We start from the raw sequence: 18720 nt of genomic DNA, 5'->3' as shown, positions 1-18720 counted from the left end.
GGCTATTCTATCTTTGAAGGCACTCCAACTGATGATAAAGTTAATGTGCAATAATAATGTAATTCTTTATCAGCATTTATAATCAACGCAGGTAAATATGTTCTTTATCAATGTAAGGTACAAGCCACATATTGTAATATATTTTAATTTACATATTTTTCAGGAGGTATGTATCTCAAAGATCAAGTATTCCCTGGGTCAGCCTGTACGTCCAAGGTTTTGCAGACAGTCCAATTAATTGGGGTCTCAAGGAACATCAGTTCTATACAAACGGAGATAACAGCTACGTCATTTTTTTAAAACCAAACAACAGATACCTGACCTGCTCTTACATAAGTCCAAGTAAAAGACCGAAGAGTAAAATAAACAAATAAAATGATGTCAGTAAGTGTGTGGTATTTATTCAATATTCTATGATAACATTTTAACAATCACTTCCTTCCATCTTCCGTTCATTTCCTTTTTTTGTTCTTTTTCCTCATATTTGGATTCCTTCCAATCAGCGTTTTGAGATCTGTGCCACGAATCCCAAGCATTGCAGATCTGGAGTTGACGTCCCGCATCACAAAGGGTGAAAAACCTGAAAAGAAAGACGCAACAGTTCATCCAACACTATGAAGCAAACAGCAACATGACATTCTGTAAGCATCAAACATATGTACTTAAATTTCCAACAATTCCTGTGACATACAGAGTCAAGTAGAAATAGTGAATAGTTTAAGGAAAATGAGGTTTTACTGATAATACATAATTATAATGTTTGTACTTGCTATTCGAGAAACGGAAATTGTACCAGAACAATGGAAGGAGTCCATAATTGTCCTATCTTTAAGGAGGAAAAAACTAACTGAAGCAACTTTTGAGGAATATCACTTTTGTTCAGGTCGTACAAAATTTTGTCCAATATTCTTTTGAGAAGATTAACTCAATATGTAGGTGAAATTATTGGGGATCATCAGTGCGGTTTTAGGCGTAATAGATCCACTATTGATCAGATTTTGTTGTATTCGACAGGTACTGGAGAAAAAATGGGAGTACAAGGTTACAGTACTTATATGATATTCTTATTGAATTTGGTATTCCCAAGAAACTAATTAAAATGTGTCTCAGCAAAATGTACAGCACAGTCCGTCAGTCCATGTACACTAGTTTTTGTAGGATGCTTTTCTAATTCACTGTGAGCTAAAGCAAGGAGATGCACTACCACCTTTACTTTTTAACTTTGCTCTAGAGTATGCCATTAGGAAAGTCCAGGATAACAGAGAGGGTTTGGAATTGAATGGGTTACATCAGCTGCTTGTCCATGTGGATGAAGTAAATATGTTAAGAGAAAATCCACAAACTATTAGGAAAAACACGGGAATTTTACTTGAAGCAAGAACAAGTGAAGAGATATGTTTGGAAGTAAATCCCGAAAAGACAATATATATGATTATGTCTCGTGACCAGAACACTGTATGAAATGGATATATAAAACTTGGAAATTTATCCTTTGAAGAGGTGGAAAAATTCAAATATCTTGGAGCAACAGTAACAAATATAAATGACATTAGGGAGGAAGTTAAAAGCAGAATAAATATACGAAATGCCTGTTATTATTCAGTTGAGAAGCTTTTGTTATCTAGTCTGCTGTGAAAAAAAGCTGAAACTTAAAATTTATAAATTTATATTACCGGTTCTGTATGGTTGTGAAACTTGGACTCTCACTTTGAGAGAGGATGTTTGAGAATAAGGTGCTTAGGAAAATATTTGGGGCTAAAAGGGATAAAGTTACAGGAGAATGGAGAAAGCTACACAACGCAGAACTGCACGCATTGTATTCTTCACCTGACATAATTAGGAACATTAAATCCAAATATTAGATATGGGCAGGGCATATCACATATGGGTGAATCCAGAAATGCATATAGAGTGTTAGTTGGGAAACTGGAGGGGAAAAAGACATTTGGGGAGGCCGAGACGTAGATGGGAGAATACTATTAAAATGGATTTGAGGGAGGTGGGATATGATGGTAGGGACTGAATTAATCTTGCTGAGGATAGGGACCGATGGCAGGCTTATGTGAGGGCAGCAATGAACCTCTGCAGCAATATAATACGTACTTGTGCTAAAAAGCAATCAGGATTAAATTTATATTATCTAGACAGGTTATGAAGGCACTGTTACCTCCACCTATACATCACATTCATCCTCACTTGCAGTATCAGAAATGGAACGTCCAAACAACAGATGACTGACAATGACTAGCATCATGCCTCAGTAATTATTGGTAAATTATATTCGTTTATTTAAAGATGAGCGACTGTTAGAAGTTGTATTCATAAAGTCTCAGAATAAAAGAAAGTGTCATTAAGTCATTATCATAGTTAAAAATAATATTCGTATTAATAGTGATTGTTGTCAAAAAATGGATCAGAACTTATGAATGAAAAGTGCGCAAAAAAAAGAGAAGAAAAAACAAACTTGTAATGGCTGTTTCCATCAGCAGTTCCTCACTATATCTTGTAGCATAAATAGGGCATTAATTTAAATTTATATATATTGTATCTGGAGACTATGGGAAAGGGCAGAAAATAGGAAAGATTGAAGAATGCTGGGTTTGCATCAACAGACCTACTATTGGGCAGAACACAATGAATGAAAAATGTTTATTATAATCGCATAAATACGGTATTTAAATTACAGAATTTCAACATTCATTAAAATATTTGCGAAGGGGAAGGGCCCTGCTCTAATGGTAAAGGTCTCGCAACCACGGATTACTGACGGAAGGAATGTGAATCAAACACTGCGATAAGGAAGAGTGGGCGAGAGGAAAGGTCACGAGATAACTTCAGTGATATTCGAGAATACAGTCGGAAGAGAAACAACATCAATAGAATCAGTCTTGCGTTGTGATAGTTACATTACGACTTTAGTTTGTTCCACTGCATGTGAATACGTGTCTTGTATCGCACGATATTGTGACAGCGACGTGAGATTCCAACTCACGACCAGCGTCCCGCGAGAGAGCATATCGCGCGGGCTTCACGGGGAAAGGGGAAAGGAGCCTACACGCGAGGGAAGGCTGCGCGCGCAGCTGCTACTTAACGCAGTGAATGTGGAACGACCTTCTCGACTATTCCAGAAGTCCGTCGAAGTGGAGATATCGAGATAATTCTCTACACACCTGTAGAAATTTCTCGCAACTATGATTTTGCTATAAAAGAAGAAGCGCCAGCGAACTAGAGCAGAGTTTTCAGTTTTCAGTCAGTGAGTAAGCCAGAGCAAGCAAGCCAGACTTGTGTGCCGGAGTTCGACTCGAGTGTGCGTCCGCATCTGCGTCAGCATCCGAAGGCCTGAGTTCGAGTGCAGTGGACCGCAGTTGGAGGGACCTGAGTTCGAGTGCAGTGGACCGCAGTTGGAAGGACCCGAGTTCGAGTACAGTGAACTGTCTCTGAAGGTCTCTGGTTCGAGATACTGTGAACTCGAGTGACTGAGATAGAAGAACTGTGAACTGAGAACTGATAGTTCTGATTTGTAAATAGTGCTTTGTAAATATTAGTTAAGATTAACAGTTCATTGTTGTGCGTAATAGTCCAAGTAAATTGTCATTGTCGTCGGTGGAGTGCTATAACGAATACTGTGTTGAGTGAAGATCCAATTGTTGACGAGAGCGTTTAAGGTGAATTGTAGAAAGGAATTATTGTTGTGACGAATAAATTACATTGTTGTAACTAATAAAATTCACAATATTATTATTTCATTCGTAAACATATGTTGCGCATTTAATTAGCTTCGAATTTTTCTCTTGCTACGTTATTTCCACAAGGATGCCCTCATTTGTTCATATTTATTCAAGAGACAGTACTTACATCGGCACATATCTCTCCCCCCTTGCCGTGCCCACATACACACGTCAAAATAGACAGCAACGCCACCACTGGTTTTCAGTAATCGTTTCTTGCGCGAGCTATAAACACTAGTATACACAGATAGCTGGTTCTTACTGTAACAGTCATGCAGTCATTCGCGAACAGTATGAAATGTATACAACACAAACCTGCTATGTAGTCTGCGTCCAGGGGGTTGTTCTTAGTGCGAGCCAGCCTCGAGGGTCGTTGATCAGGAATGCGCTGATCTTCACACAGAATTGGATTGTTGGCATGTTTACCACCCTTAGGTGTTGGAAGCGAAAACTGAAATAAAAATTTTACTTCCCATAAGGCTCATTTACAAATTAATTAATGAACAATTTTTGCTTAAATGGAACAACAAAAGCTATGTTAAAATACCATTAAGTACGAGAAAAATTCGTACCGGCACCGGGAATTGAACCCAGGACCTCTCAGCTGTGCGCGCTGAGTGCTCTCTAACCAACTGAGCTATGCCGGGACCCGATTCACGACGCTGGCCGAACTCCTCTCGTAGTATCGTGTTAACAGTTTAAAGAAACTGTTGTTGAATATGGCCATAAAGTCATGTAATATGCGCTCCTGTACATTTATGACGTGTATTGTCTCAAGTGCAGGCAGTAAGGCCGTAACACGATACTACGAGAGGAGTTCGGCCGGCGTCGTGAATCGGGTCCCGGCATAGCTCAGTTGGTTAGAGAGCACTCAGCGCGCACAGCTGAGAGGTCCTGGGTTCGATTCCCGGTGCCGGTACGAATTTTTCTCGTACTTAATGGTATAAAAAAAACTGACTAGTCATACTAGTCGAGCAAAATATAATGAGGTGGGCGAGACCTCATTCATATTTGATACATATATGTTAAAATAGTTCCACCAATTTCTGCATCCATGAGAAATTATTTTATTTCATGAAATAAGAGGTAAAGGAAATGGCATTTCCTCACCTTCTTTCCTCGTGCCGAAAGCCTTTTCCTTGCTGATATATGTATCACTTGGATGCCATCGTTCACTGACACTGCCACTTTCTTCAAGGTTTTGTTACCGCAGTTAGGACAGAACACCTTCGTCATGACGCTTGTAGTCTTGAAGCAAGCATAGCATCGCAAGATGAAACTTCGCAGCTGATGGATCTGACGTCCATCAACTGACAGTACGTTGAGTCCCATCTGCTTCAGTACATTCTACCAATTTGAAGCAAAATTAATTAAACGATAATATGTACGAAATAAAATCAGGAATTAGAAAACACTGTAAACCCATTTAAAAACGTTCATATAGAACACAGTTTGACCCTCATGGACAATGTTAAATATCTGAAATAGATAAACTAGGTTTGAAGACTCTAGCTATGGGCTATTCCATCTCAAATCGACTGAAATATAGAGAAAATTGACCTTGCAATTTTTAAATACAATGAAACTTTTTCTGTCCGTTGAAAACTGTGATACAATGCTTTGTGCAAAGTTTGAGGCATCAGAACTTCATAGTGTTTAAATTAAAAATATTTAAATTTATCGTATTTTCATAAAATTAGCAACTTTAAACTGTTGTGGCTCCGAAACCCTTTCACCCAGTGATCAAAATCATGGTTTATTTTGATGCTGAGAAGTTAAAGTTTATATTGACATGTAAACAGATTTTCTTACTTTTTATGGAAATGGAGAAATTTAGATTTTTCTTCATTAAGACGCCTTTGCCCACGAAAAAATATTTTTAAAATATATGGTTAGATTCCGCATTGAAAGTACAAATAAACACGTATTTTTTACTGGTGCAACATTGATAAGAAAGTATTGAAAATATCAAATAAAGAAAATAAATAGTACGCGCGTGAACTAACCAGCTGACTGTGAGGCGGGAGCTAGCCGAGACAAGCAAGGCCAGGAGACAAACACGTAATGTTTCGTCTAGTAGCGCATAGCTGGGCTAGCTTTATCACAGGTTTTCATAATCACAGAAGTAAAAGGACGCCCAACGCTCGCTTATCTTCAGCTCTCGGCCAGTGTGTGGGTACTGCGCCGTTCAAGTCCAGGCGTGTGAAAATAATTTATTTATTACCCTCAAAACTTACTGCCGAGCCACTAAGCAAACAATGCCGAATCCCTCTTAATAATGCAAGGTTTTTTTCTCAATATTTTTCACTTACTTACTTACAAATGGCTTTTAAGGAAACCGAAGGTTCATTGCCGCCCTCACATAAGCCCGCCAGCGGTCCCTATCCTGTGCAAGATTAATCCAGTCTCTATCATCATATCCCACCTCCCTCAAATCCATTTTAATATTATCCTCCCATCTACGTCTCGGTCTCCCTAAAGGTCTTTTTCCCTCTGGCCTCCCAACTAACACTCTATATGCATTTCTGGATTCGCCCATACGTGCTACATGCCCTGCCCATCTCAAACGTCTGGATTTAATGTTCCTAATTATGTCAGGTGAAGAATACAATGCATGCAGTTCTGCGTTGTGTAACTTTCTCCACTCTCCTGTAACTTCATCCCACTTAGCCCCAAATATTTTCCTAAGCACCTTATTCTCAAACACCCTTAACCTATGCAATATTTTTTACATTTTTACAAATTGGCAAAAAGCCTAAAAGTAAGTAAAATCAGATTATATCTCTCTCTCTGTATACAATAAAAATAAGGATTACTTCTTATCATAACCTACCAAGTGTCAGCTTCAAAATGAGCTCCCGTTCAATGTTCTGCAGTAAATGGTTCCAGAGTTCTGAGCGCTGAAAGAGGCTTGTTTTTATAAAATACGCTAAATTTGTCGCTCAGTAGTACGAAAACTGTTTGACTTTTGATAGTATATTTTTGAAAATGCACTCTCCTCAGCACCTTTATAAATAGAGAAAAATTAGAGTATAAAAAATGCGAGGTTTTTTACTGATCGATTTCATATGGAATAGCCCCTATAGAAAGAATTGAGACAAGATACCCACTTAAGGAGTGGTTACAAGTTTATACAGATAAATCCTTTATCATTCAAGGGGAGCAGGACCTGGTGGAACATGTCCTCTCTTTTCATTTTACCATTCTGTAGAAGAATATACAACAAATTCTAAAGGAGAAGTTACACATCTTTGCAAAACCTCTTATATAGATTAAATCAATTCCAAAATGTTGTCATATTATTCAGATTCAAGGACAGTCATATAAACTGTAATTTCACAACAGTTCCCACAGTGATATAAAGGAAAATGAAACTGCAGACTTTCTGGCTAAAAAGGGCACTGAAATTTTATAACCATGTAATAATGGACTTCCATTTTATTCTGTACAACAACTAATAAAAATTAAATTGAGATGTGCCCACAAACAACAAAATTCGAATGGAGCAAAAGATGAAACCTGGGAAATTTTGACTAACAGTGAGATAATCACCCAATCTGCAGTTACAATGTTCAAGTTCATATTCAATTCAATTCAATTTATTAAGCCAGGAAACATAGAGTGATAGGCTTCGTCACAAAAAAAAAAAAAAAAAAACATACATTTGAAAATACACATATAATTGAAAACAGTAATTAGAATGAAAACACAAAACATTTTGTAACTCTAAAATTAATGAAAACACTTCACTCTTATGTAATAATTATAACTAATCTAAATAACTTTATTTATTAAAAAACAATTTCATATGAATTTATGTTAAGAAACTTATAAAATCTAGCTTTGAAACTATTGGTTGGTAACTTATAATATTGACTGGGAAGCTTATTATATAATTTCATCCCCATGACAGAAAAATTTGTACTAGTTTTATGTAATCTACAGTATGGAATATTAATTTGTTCACTATTTCTAATTTCATGATCATGTATATTGACTATTGAGTAACTGTCTATATTTTGTCGAGTGTAAAGGACTAGGTCGTGTATATATAAATTTATGACAGTTAATATCTGTGATTGTTTGAAAAGAGGTCGACAATGTTCAAGATAGTTTGATTGACATAATAACAGGTCATGATTGTTTGGCAAGCCACCTGCACAGGACAGGAATTTCCCATACATCTGACTGTATATTGTGTGATGCAAATGAAGAGAAGACCATGGAACTCATCAAAGATTCGCAGCATTGCTACAAGATGACATCATACAAAAATAATGGAGCGCAAGATGGCAAATGGCTTCATTGTCAAGTGTCTAGGCACTGGACCAACAACAATTTTGGATGATAAAATAATAGCCTAATAATAATAATAATAATAATAATAATAATAATAATAATAATAGTTGGAAATAAAAAGATTATCAGATTATTGTTTAAACAAAATAAAATTATCCATCTTCAATGGATACCCTCTCATTGCGGGATCCACAGTAATGATATTGCTGATTTTTTGGCAAAGAAGGGCACCAAAATTTTACAGAAACCAAATCAAACTTTACTCTATCATTCTGCAAAAATTATAATTAAAAGAAACTTCCAGAAAGAACTGTTGGAGCACTTCAAAAGTCAAAGTAATGACAAATCATGGGCAGCTATATTGCAAAATAAATACTTAATCCCGAACACCCAAGACTTGATACTGTAGCAATATTTAGATTGTTAACAGATCACGACTATTTGGCTGCACACCTTTATAAAATTGGAATCTTCAACTCTCCAAATTGTATCCTGTGTCGTGAAGACAATGATACAATGAATGAGGATCACCTTTCGAGTTGTTTAGCTCTCAAGACGTCACCTACAAGAATGTTGACTGGACTTGATTGGGAAGCAAGAAAGCAAATGGAATATATCCAAGTATTTGGGCATTATATAATAATAATAATAATAATAATAATAATAATAATAATAATAATAATAATAATAATTTTTAGTGGGTTGTTTTACGACGCTTTACCAACAGCTTAGGTTATTTAGCGTCTGAATGAGATGAAAGTGATAATGCCGGTGAAATGAGTCTGGAATCCAGCACCGAAAGTTACCCAGCATTTGCTCAGAATAATAATAATAATAATAATAATAATAATAATAATAATAATAATAATAATAATGATATTCATTACTTGGCAATGGACCACAAAAACTCACATTGTGAAACACAAATGGTCACTAGGCCTAATAGGAGTTTCTCCCTAAGAAGAAAGGGGTCTACTGCTATGCAGTAATGGTTAGGATGCCTGATCGTGAAAGACTGGGTCCGAGCTCAAATCCTGGTTAGGACAAGTTACCTAGTTGAGGTTTTTTCTGGGGATTTCCCTCAACCCAATGTTTTTCCGAGGTTTTCACTCAACCCAATAAGAGTAAATATAGGGTAACTTTTGTGTTGGACAATTAATATTTGAGGAGAAAAATTCGCTCCGGCACCGGGGATCGAACCCTGGTCCTTGGTTCTACGTACCAAGTGCTCTGACCACTGAGCTATGCCGAATTCAATCCCCAGCACCGGATCGAACTCTCTCTCCTCCTTCAATTTTTCCCTTTTTTTTGGCCTGTCTCCAAGTTAGGCATAGGCCTATATGTTGACGTTTTATGTCCAAGTCAACTGTCATTATACAAGGGGCGCACTCAACTGAGTGACTTATCTGGCCAGGATTCCGCAGTTAAGTGCACAGTAATCTGTACGGAATATGCGCCCCTTGTATAATGGCAGCTGACTTGGACATAAAATGTCAACATATATGCTTAGCTTGGAAAAAATTGAAGGAGGAGAGTTCGATCCAGTGCTGTGGATTGAATTCGGCGTAGCTCAGTGATATTATTCTGTAGGACAAATTAATAAATCTTTAATATTTTGTGTTCGACTCTGGACTCATTTCGCTGGCATTATCACCTTCTTCTCATTCAGATGCTAGATAACTAAAGCAGTTGAAAAAAAAAAAAAAAGTAGCGTAAAAGTGAGCAAGCGATCTTACCTGCATAGCAAAGTCAGATGTAATGCAAGCAACCTTCATATGCTTATCACTCACGTCACAATTGATTTCTTGCTTCTTGTGTGCAATATTCTGAGGTGTGATCCAGCCTGAATCATCTTCGTATGAAGAACATGAAGCATTATCGTTGTCTGAATCATCAGAGCTTTCGTCTTTGCAGTCTGAATTGTCTTCACAAATTTTCCCAGTTTCATCATTTGTGATGGGAACAAGAATATCATCCACATCACTGACATTGATGACATCTTCGGCTTTGCTGATGTCTAAAGTATTGATCTTTTCCGACGTGTCATTTATTTTGTCATCACATGCATAATCATCGTCATTACCATCATCTGTATCCTATGCAAAACAAAAACAAATCATAAGTGGATGGCATAAATAGTGTATCTTCTCGAATACCCTGCGCAATTTTTTCTGAAATATACAAATAAAAATACAAGTGCATGGCTTAGTTGGCAACATTGCCCGATTTTCCTCCCGCCCAACTCCTAAGGTGGTAGCGCATGCCATCTTTCCGCACAGGTATTTCAATTGTTAACAATGTTAAATGGCGTTTGGATTAGCAGTATATGTGTCAGAATCAAGTTCATGTGTGATAAGTGTACGGTTTGTGCATCTTATATTTTCAATTCTGAAAATGATTACCACTAAAGGGACGAGATTGTGATCCTTTACTTGCAGCGAAAAACTTATTTTATGTAGAGCAACATTGTTGTTCTGTATGGTTGTGAAACTTGGACGCTCACTATGAGAGAGGAACAGAGGTTAAGGGTGTTTGAGAATACGGTGCTTAGGAAAATATTTGGGACTAAGAGGGATGAAGTTACAGGAGAATGGAGAAAGTTACACAACACAGAACTGCACGCATTGTATTCTTCGCCTGACAAAATTAGGAATATTAAAGCCAGACATTTGAGATAGGCAGGGCATGTAGCATGTATGGGCGAATTCAGAAATGCTTATAGAGTGTTAGTTGGGAGGCCGGAGGGAAAAAGACATTTGGGGAGGCCGAGACATAGATGGGAGGATAATATTAAAATGGATTTGAGGGAAGTGGGATATGATGATAGAGACTGGATTAATCTTGCTCAGGATAGGGACCGATGGCAGGCTTATGTGAGGGCAGCAATGAACCTCCGGGTTCCTTAAAAGCAGCAGCAGCAGCAACGACCAATTAAAACTGTTGCTCAATCATCCGGATTAGCAGGGGCGATTTCTCAGGGCATTCCATGCTTGCTGCGCAAGCCCAATATTTTCGTAGAATGTGTATTTCTCAAAATGGGATTACGTACATTAAAATTTGTTTTGATTTTTGGAATACTGTATAGGCGTAATACCATTTACAGGTTGCACACCGCAAGTATCGCAACGCTTGCTCGTTTCTCGGAGCTACAGGAAAGACGTGGAAATAGCGAGAATATGATGCGCGTGCAAGTGCCTTCCTCCTTATTCCGTCCTAGGTGCACTATGTGTTGTTTGAAGCTCTTCTCCGAGAGCTACACCAACAACTATTTAACGTTACACAGCGGGAATGTGCTGTGATTTGCGAGTGCAATGTAATTGTATGAGCGGAATGCATGTGGTAGCTGCTGCAGGTATTATTAATTCTTAAACATTAATTTGAAGTATTGCAATGAGTTCGGAATTGTGTGTTATTGAAACCTTATTATTAAATGCATTTTCCCGAAGAACTATTCAAGAGAAGACATATATTATAGAATTATAGAGAATATGTGCGCTTGTTCAGTGCATCTCAACACAGCAATATGCATTGGTTGGCAGGGTCGAAAAGAAACTAAATAAACTGTTTTTTGTTGGCCATGTTTGTTATATTATATCGACCTTCTACATCTGATAAGCGAATATGATCCATGACTCATAATGATTTCATAATTATAAAATAAATTATTTAGGCTATGTGGGTCTGATTATTTTTATTAATTATGAATTATTATATCCTCCCATCTTCCCCTATGAATAAAAGAGCAAGCCTAACTTTTGTCACTAGCATTCGGCCCTGCAGATTAGCTTGGCATAACGAGGCTAAAAGAGTAGATGACCCATCTGGTCTCGCATATCTGCCCTGGTGATGACACCTGCATGTAGTACCGACACGGAAATGTCAAGTTCCAAAACACAGTGGAATATCCAAAAGCCTAATTCTGAACACAGTCACTGTAAAAGTCTAAAAACTCATATAATAGGAAATATGTTTACCTTCTTTTCTGGAAAATAAAACCCTGCCGTAGCTTTGGAATCATCAGATATGTAATGTGTGAATGTCACCACGCGATTCATCTGCGGCTCCTTGTTCAAGTGGCTTGTGCCCACCTTCTCCTTCTCAAGCTGGTAAGTAAGAGCCATGACACGGATGTCAGTTGCTGACAGGCTTGGGTAATCACCAGTTTTCTTGGAGAATTCTGTAACTGTTTAAAATAATAATAATAATAATAATAATAATAATAATAATAATAATTGCTTTATTTAACCTGGCAGAGTTAAGGCTGTAAGGCCTTCTCTTACACTCAACCAGGATTAAAACTTGCTTACACAGTTGAACATAAAACTGGATCGGAATTAAGTAATTACATAGGCTACTGATACAATTTAGGTACATAATGAGATCAAAAGAGGTAGTTACATAAAATTTACCTCATAAAATAAAAATAAACATAGTGGAATACATATTAATGTTGTTAGAACCAAATACGAATCACATAAAAACAGAAGCCGATAATTCAATAAAAAAATGTACACAGTAAAAATAAAAATAAACACATTAGTATACATATTAGTATTAGATTACAATTAAGTAGGATTTACATAATTAAACCAGAAACCGACAATTGAATAAAATGTACACAAAAAAAAAATAGATGAATAATAAAAAAACAACACAGTGGGATACATATTGGCGTTAAGTGATAAATAAACACGATTTAGATAGTAAAAATAAGAAACAAACAAATAAATAAATACAGTGGAACACATTCCATTAAATATTTGCAACGCGTTAGGTCTGGCAACTCATCATAAGATATTTTTCTAATTTACATTTAAAGGAAATTAAAGTTCGGCAGCCCTTGACTTCAGGCGGCAGAGAATTCCAGTGACGAGAAGTAGCAACAGTGAAAGATGAAGAGTAAAGAGATGATGTGTGCAGTGGTATTTCTAGCGTGTTATCATATTGTGACCGAGTATTTAAGTTATGATGCCGAGAAAGACTGTGGAATCGGACAGATGTATTTTTACGTTATGTAAATCATTCCGTATTTTACATTATAACAAGATATACCTAGTTTTAGCAAACCACGGATTCACGAAATACAGTTTTCCAACCGATAAAGGTAAACATTTTGTTTCAAGCCCTTCCAGATCAAAAAATGTTAAGTTTAAATTCGCGAATTTTTTTTTTATTTTAGGACGAATTTATTCGAAATTAGTGTTTCGGAGAAAAATTTTAATAATTCCATGGCAATATTTAATCGTGTCGACCTGGATGGCGCAGTTTGTGGAGTGCTGGCCACCTGTGGCCGAAATTGCGGGTTTGATTCCAGCTCAGGTCGATGGCATATACTATAAGTGTGCTTATAGGCCTATATATGACAGGCTCATGTCAGTAGATTTAGTGACATAAAAAAAACTCCTGCAGGACAAAATTCCGGCACACCAACGATGCTGATATAACCTCAGCAGTTGCAAGCGTCGTTAAATAAAACACAATTTAATTCAATTTAAAAATATTTAATCATAGCGTATAAGTATTACTACAGTATAGAGTGACACATGAAAAAGTAGCCCGGGTCAGTAAAGATCAAATATACCTATTTTTTAGTCATGTATTGGCTGTTGACACACAATGTGAGGGTACTCAGCTGCCCAATACCGCGTTTTCTGTGAATTTACGTGGCTGGAGAGATGGAACATGCCTCATCAGTCACGAAGTGAGCAAATGTCGTCAATAACTTTTAGCACGCGAACTGAAGAGGCTCTTTGTTTTTTGGTATTATGCACAGATTTCATAGCCTGCTACTTATTAACCAAAGGGTCCACACCTGTGGAGTAACAGTCAGCGCATCTGGCTGCGAAACCAGGTGGCCTGGGTTCGATTCCCGGTCGGGGCAAGTTACCTGGTTGGGGTTTTTTCCGGGGTTTTCCCTCAACCCAATACGAGCAAATGCTGGGTAACTTTCGGTGCTGGACCCTGGACTCATTTCACCGGCATTATCACCTTCATCACATCCAGACGCTAAATAATCTTAAGCCTGGTTCAGACAGTGCATGTTTCTGTGATGCATTCCAAGGTGGCTGAGCTGATGGCTGCCCTGCGTGCTCACTTGCTGGCTCCCGTGTTGCCTACGGTGATGGTAGTTGTTCACATGGAGCTGGCTCTTTTCACAGTTCAAATTGGAAAATCATCTGCTGCTTCATCTGTTGCCAACACTCATGGTCAAAAAGAAACTAAACCGTGAGTGAAAAACAACTAAAGTCCTACATTAACAGTAGTAAATGTCGCAATAAAGTAATTAAGCCAGAAGTGCAAAACAGCTAAAGACCTATATTTAATTTTTGTTTCTTAGAAACTAAAGAATATGGAAAAAAACAGGTTTAGTTGGAAAACAACGAACATGGCGACATGGTTTCAGTGGTGATATTATATGATCATCTTTGGATCCAGCCTGCAAACCATCACGAAAAATAGCAAGGAACCTACCCTCGAAATCCAGCAAGCTAGCCATCCAAGGAGCCACCAGAAAGCATTACTTCCCGCGAGTGATCACGCAGGCTACCCATCCGCGCAGCTACCTTGGAATCCATCACAGAAACACACACCGTCTGAACCGGGCTTTAGATGTTGATAAAGCATCGTAAAATATACAAAAAAAAATTAACCAAAGGTTGTATACTTAGCTCTCTGCTGGTTAGCTTCTACCCGAAAACTTGTCCCTGAAAATTTTGTGGGTTTCCCTAAACAAACTCATTTTCACATATGCTTCCACAATTTGTACTCATTCTTCTAGCGAGTAAGTCATCCTGCAGAATGCGAACAGAAACGTGTGATTCCAGTAATGTAATTAAATTAAATAAACTGTGCACTGAAGACTGCCAGCTATCGATTACTGCATAAAACTGACCATTGCCGAAGCAGTTTACTCAATATGATACGATAATGGCATTTACAACTGCCGAATATCACATTCATTCAAACAAGAGGAGGGCTACTTTTTCGTGCACCATTCAGTTTAAACCTATTTTTTTTTTTCAATAATTCCCCTCTGTTGTAACTTTGTTCCCTAAGGAATATCAAATGCCAACTCTTTTTTACAAGTACTTCTCATAGACTACTCTTCACATAAAAAATTTGAAATTTTTTAAACTGCTCGATCTAAAAAAGGGGACAAGTCAGAAAACTCAAATATTTTTTGCTGAAGACTTGAGTGTATAGCTGTCTTCTAACAGAATGACAGTCATGGCATTTCATTCCTTCCCACTGCAAAAAAAAAAATTGTAAACTGTAATTTTTTTAAAATATGGAAATCAAACTTGGCGTTAACTTTTAATTATTACAAAGAGAGATTGGGTAAAAAGGTACAGGACATAAAATGTAGCTTAAAATGTGCTGAAAATAACAGTGTTTTCTCCAGCTTTCTATCATTTTCCTGAGTTGAGCTATAGCATTTACCGCAATTGCCACAAAATCCAAAAATGTGGAATGCCGGTAATTTGATAGAAGACGGGCACTTGGTTGAATATAGTAAGTATTACCAACTTTTTTATTTCAGAGTTAAATGTTAGTGATCTTTTAGTGACTTTTACATATTAGTTCTAGGTTTTTATTCTAGGTGTCGCCGTGATTTTCTTTTAATTTGATTGGTTATAGTTGTCATTTGTTCTAGAATTTTCGTTAATTTTGAATGGATAATGACGTTATCAGTTGTTCTTGGTTGTTTGACGTGAGTGGTGTTATGTTGTGTCTGATGGCTAAAGCTATTGAAAGTTTGTCATTTTATGATTTTTGTGATTTTCTTTCGATTTGATTGGTTATAGTTGTCATTTATTCTAGAATTTTCGTTAATTTTGAATGGATAATGACGTTGTCCTGTTGTTCTTGGTTGTTTGACGTGAGTGGTGTTACATTATAGATTTGTCTGCATTTGTTGAATGCGCATCATCATGCTTACGAAAAGGCACTTTTCAGTGCCAATAATTTATTTTGTGTGCACAAGGTTGGAATTTTGAAGTAAGAGGGAAAGGAAGAATCCGTGTTCTGAAATTTATTACATTTTGTGTCTATTTTGGTTTACTTCTTTCACTGGTGAATAAGGATTGTGTTGAATGTTGAGAAAACTGTTTTTCTGTGGTTTAAAGGAATTATTTACTGAATTTTCTGTACATATTAAGGTGTAATAAGTGTTCGAAGAGAATTTCATTTAGTGTAAAGACGTGGTTTATTTATGCACAGTTGACTGTACGACAAAGTGTTGGTTTAGTTCTTTGTTGCCTGCATGATTTAAGTTTAGACTGCCTTAAAGCCTGTGCCATTTATACTGGAAGTGAAGTGGTTGTCGATGAAGACGTCAATGAGAATTGAATTTTATTTGATAAGGTGACAAATTATTATGTTTTGTTTTGTGTTTTAGTGATTTTTGGTGGTAAAGTGCGGACGAAAACTGCCAGAAAATTACTACCAACTATGAAGTTCGAAAGCCACGAAACGCCAAAAAAATCAAAGGCGAAAAATTAAATATATTTTCATTTTTTTGGAGGGCTTGTTCTTCTATAAAAATATGAATATATATTTAATTTTTCATCTTTGATTTTGCGATGTTTGGTGACATTTTGGACTTCATAGTTGGCAGAACGTTTTTGGTAGTTTTCTTCAGCCATGTTGGATTTTGCCCGTCTTCTAGCAAATTACCGGAATGCCATATAAAAATGAATGAAGGTAGATAAAAATAAACTAACATTAATTTCTGTAACTATCTTTCAGATAAGAGTCATCACTATTAAAGAAATATACACATTTTTAAAAATGTGTCAAACTAACACTACTGGACCAGTCCATTTGGATTGACCCTCATACAGTATTGGATGTTCCCAATGTTCTGTAAACGTTTTACTATTCCTGGTTTTCACTACAATGTGTGCCTAAATACTCACCATGTAATATGTTTTCCATAAACACATCTTTTATTTGCAGATCATAGGGTAGTACAACCAACCGCCTTATTTGACGCTTACTGGTAATCTCATCCACCACTTCTTTTACAGTCACAATTTGACCACCCAGTTCCTAGAAGGATAAACATAATTCTGTAAAATTCGTGGTTGAAGGCCGTCTTCTTCATAACGGTAATTGTGTACATTTTTATATGTCGTTTTTTTCACTAACTCAACTGTCTTACGGGACATAACAAAATTATAATTTTTTATTACTGTATTCATATTTTATCACATTCTCATTTCTGCCTTCTCTTTCTCTCCTTTCTCCCTATCTCTTTTCCTCCTTCTTATTCTTTTATCTGTTATTTATCTTGGTTGTATTACTCCTTACTAACGTTTTAATCTTACATTTAATTTTAACAGGAATTTCATTTTAAATTACCTTATGTTCAGCTGCCAGAATGTGATCCAATAACCTTTTGCTTTATAGTCATTCGTCTTACCACTCAGCTATGAAGCGATTTGGCAGACTTTTTTTTTTTTTATACGGAGAATGGACCCGAAGGCTTGCACCACAGTCTATGGCTTATTGTGTTTATGTACATAGTCTATCTCAATCTAATTCAGAATGCAACATTGTACGCTGTCGTCCCCAAACCCCGACTAACGCATAATATATATATATAAGAGATATAAGGGGTAGTGATTGCGAAGACCTATAACCTCTCCTATTTTAATGCCATGCTCACATTCTTGAGGTACGCCCTGTTTTAAATACATAGATGGAAATCCCACCAATTAAATCCTTCTGGGTTAGCAACCCATTAAGCGTCCATTTTATATCGCTTTCAAGTCTCACAGTAAAAGACTTTCAAAAGCCATGATTCAATACCATCCCCAGGGAAGAGATCTTCGGGCCGTCCAAAAAAAAAATATATATATATAACCGTCATTGACTCACTGAGACCGTAACAGGCCTTTTGAGCCTTATAGTTGTTTGGATGATGACGTTGATCGGTACCATAGTTTTGATGTTCAAGTGTTGCATCACATAGTGCAGTGTCTTTGTGACATGGTGTTGTTTAACATACATGTAATTAACAAATACCCTATTACTTATATCCAAGTCACTATAGGAACTTGATAAAAATACCTTGGATTTATAGTAACAACATTTAGTTCGTCAAGTGATATATTAAATGTGTGATCAATATAGAGTATCCACCAGCCACTGAACGAATATTGCCAATGTGGTGCTATAAACCAATTTTCAATACTTTTGTCACAACACATTTCAATTCTTATTTTACTATAATAATTATTATTACATTAACACATTTATTAAAGGCAAAGAAATACACAAAGACAAGTACTAAACGACATTATGTTTTAAAAGGTAGTTATCTCCTATGCTCAATTATCATATTTAATATGTGTAATAGTTACCTGCAGAGCAGTGTTCTTTATAAATGCGGTTGTATCTACCACCAAAGTTTCCACTTTCGGATCCATTTTAAACGCTATTGTCCACAAAACTTCACAACCTTCAACACCCCGATCCCCAAAAATAACAAATCAGAGCACGAGACAACGTGCAACATGCACCACATTGACAAATAACAGAGATATGCAACATCTGGCAATATGCATAATTGCCAAACACAATAATTCGAATTTCCCTCCTTAGTTAATAAAATGTCCCTTTCTGATTCAAAATTCACTTCCTTCACTGCCATCCCCAACGAAGAAGAGTGCCACTCAAACGTCTTTGA

At 36.7% G+C, this 18720-nt stretch overlaps 2 protein-coding genes across 3 annotated transcripts in view; one reads left to right on the top strand and one right to left on the bottom strand.

The window, feature by feature from the left end:
* LOC138708386 (ribonuclease P protein subunit p40-like) overlaps positions 1-388 on the top strand; it is a 48255-nt gene extending 47867 nt beyond the window's left edge. For both annotated transcript variants that reach the window (XM_069838623.1, XM_069838622.1), the window contains one exon: positions 164-388. In XM_069838623.1, the coding sequence (XP_069694724.1) occupies positions 164-374 (211 nt within the window). In that variant the 3' untranslated portion in view covers positions 375-388. The remainder of the gene's footprint in view (positions 1-163) is intronic.
* LOC138708370 (RNA-binding protein NOB1) lies at positions 377-18641 on the bottom strand. The gene is made up of 7 exons (XM_069838621.1): positions 18395-18641; positions 16946-17078; positions 12002-12210; positions 9764-10123; positions 4839-5075; positions 4044-4179; positions 377-580 (listed from the first exon to the last, which is right to left on the bottom strand). Exons 1-7 carry the CDS (start codon positions 18458-18460, stop codon positions 453-455), a joined length of 1269 nt encoding a protein of 422 aa, XP_069694722.1. The 5' UTR covers positions 18461-18641; the 3' UTR covers positions 377-452.
* Between the last annotated feature and the right edge of the window lie 79 nt (positions 18642-18720).

The sequence above is a fragment of the Periplaneta americana genome, chromosome 1 (assembly GCF_040183065.1).
Source record: "Periplaneta americana isolate PAMFEO1 chromosome 1, P.americana_PAMFEO1_priV1, whole genome shotgun sequence".
NCBI classification, from domain to species: Eukaryota; Metazoa; Arthropoda; class Insecta; order Blattodea; family Blattidae; genus Periplaneta; species Periplaneta americana.
The sequence above is the reverse complement of the archived record's forward strand: the minus strand, read 5'-3'. Positions and strand labels throughout refer to the sequence as shown.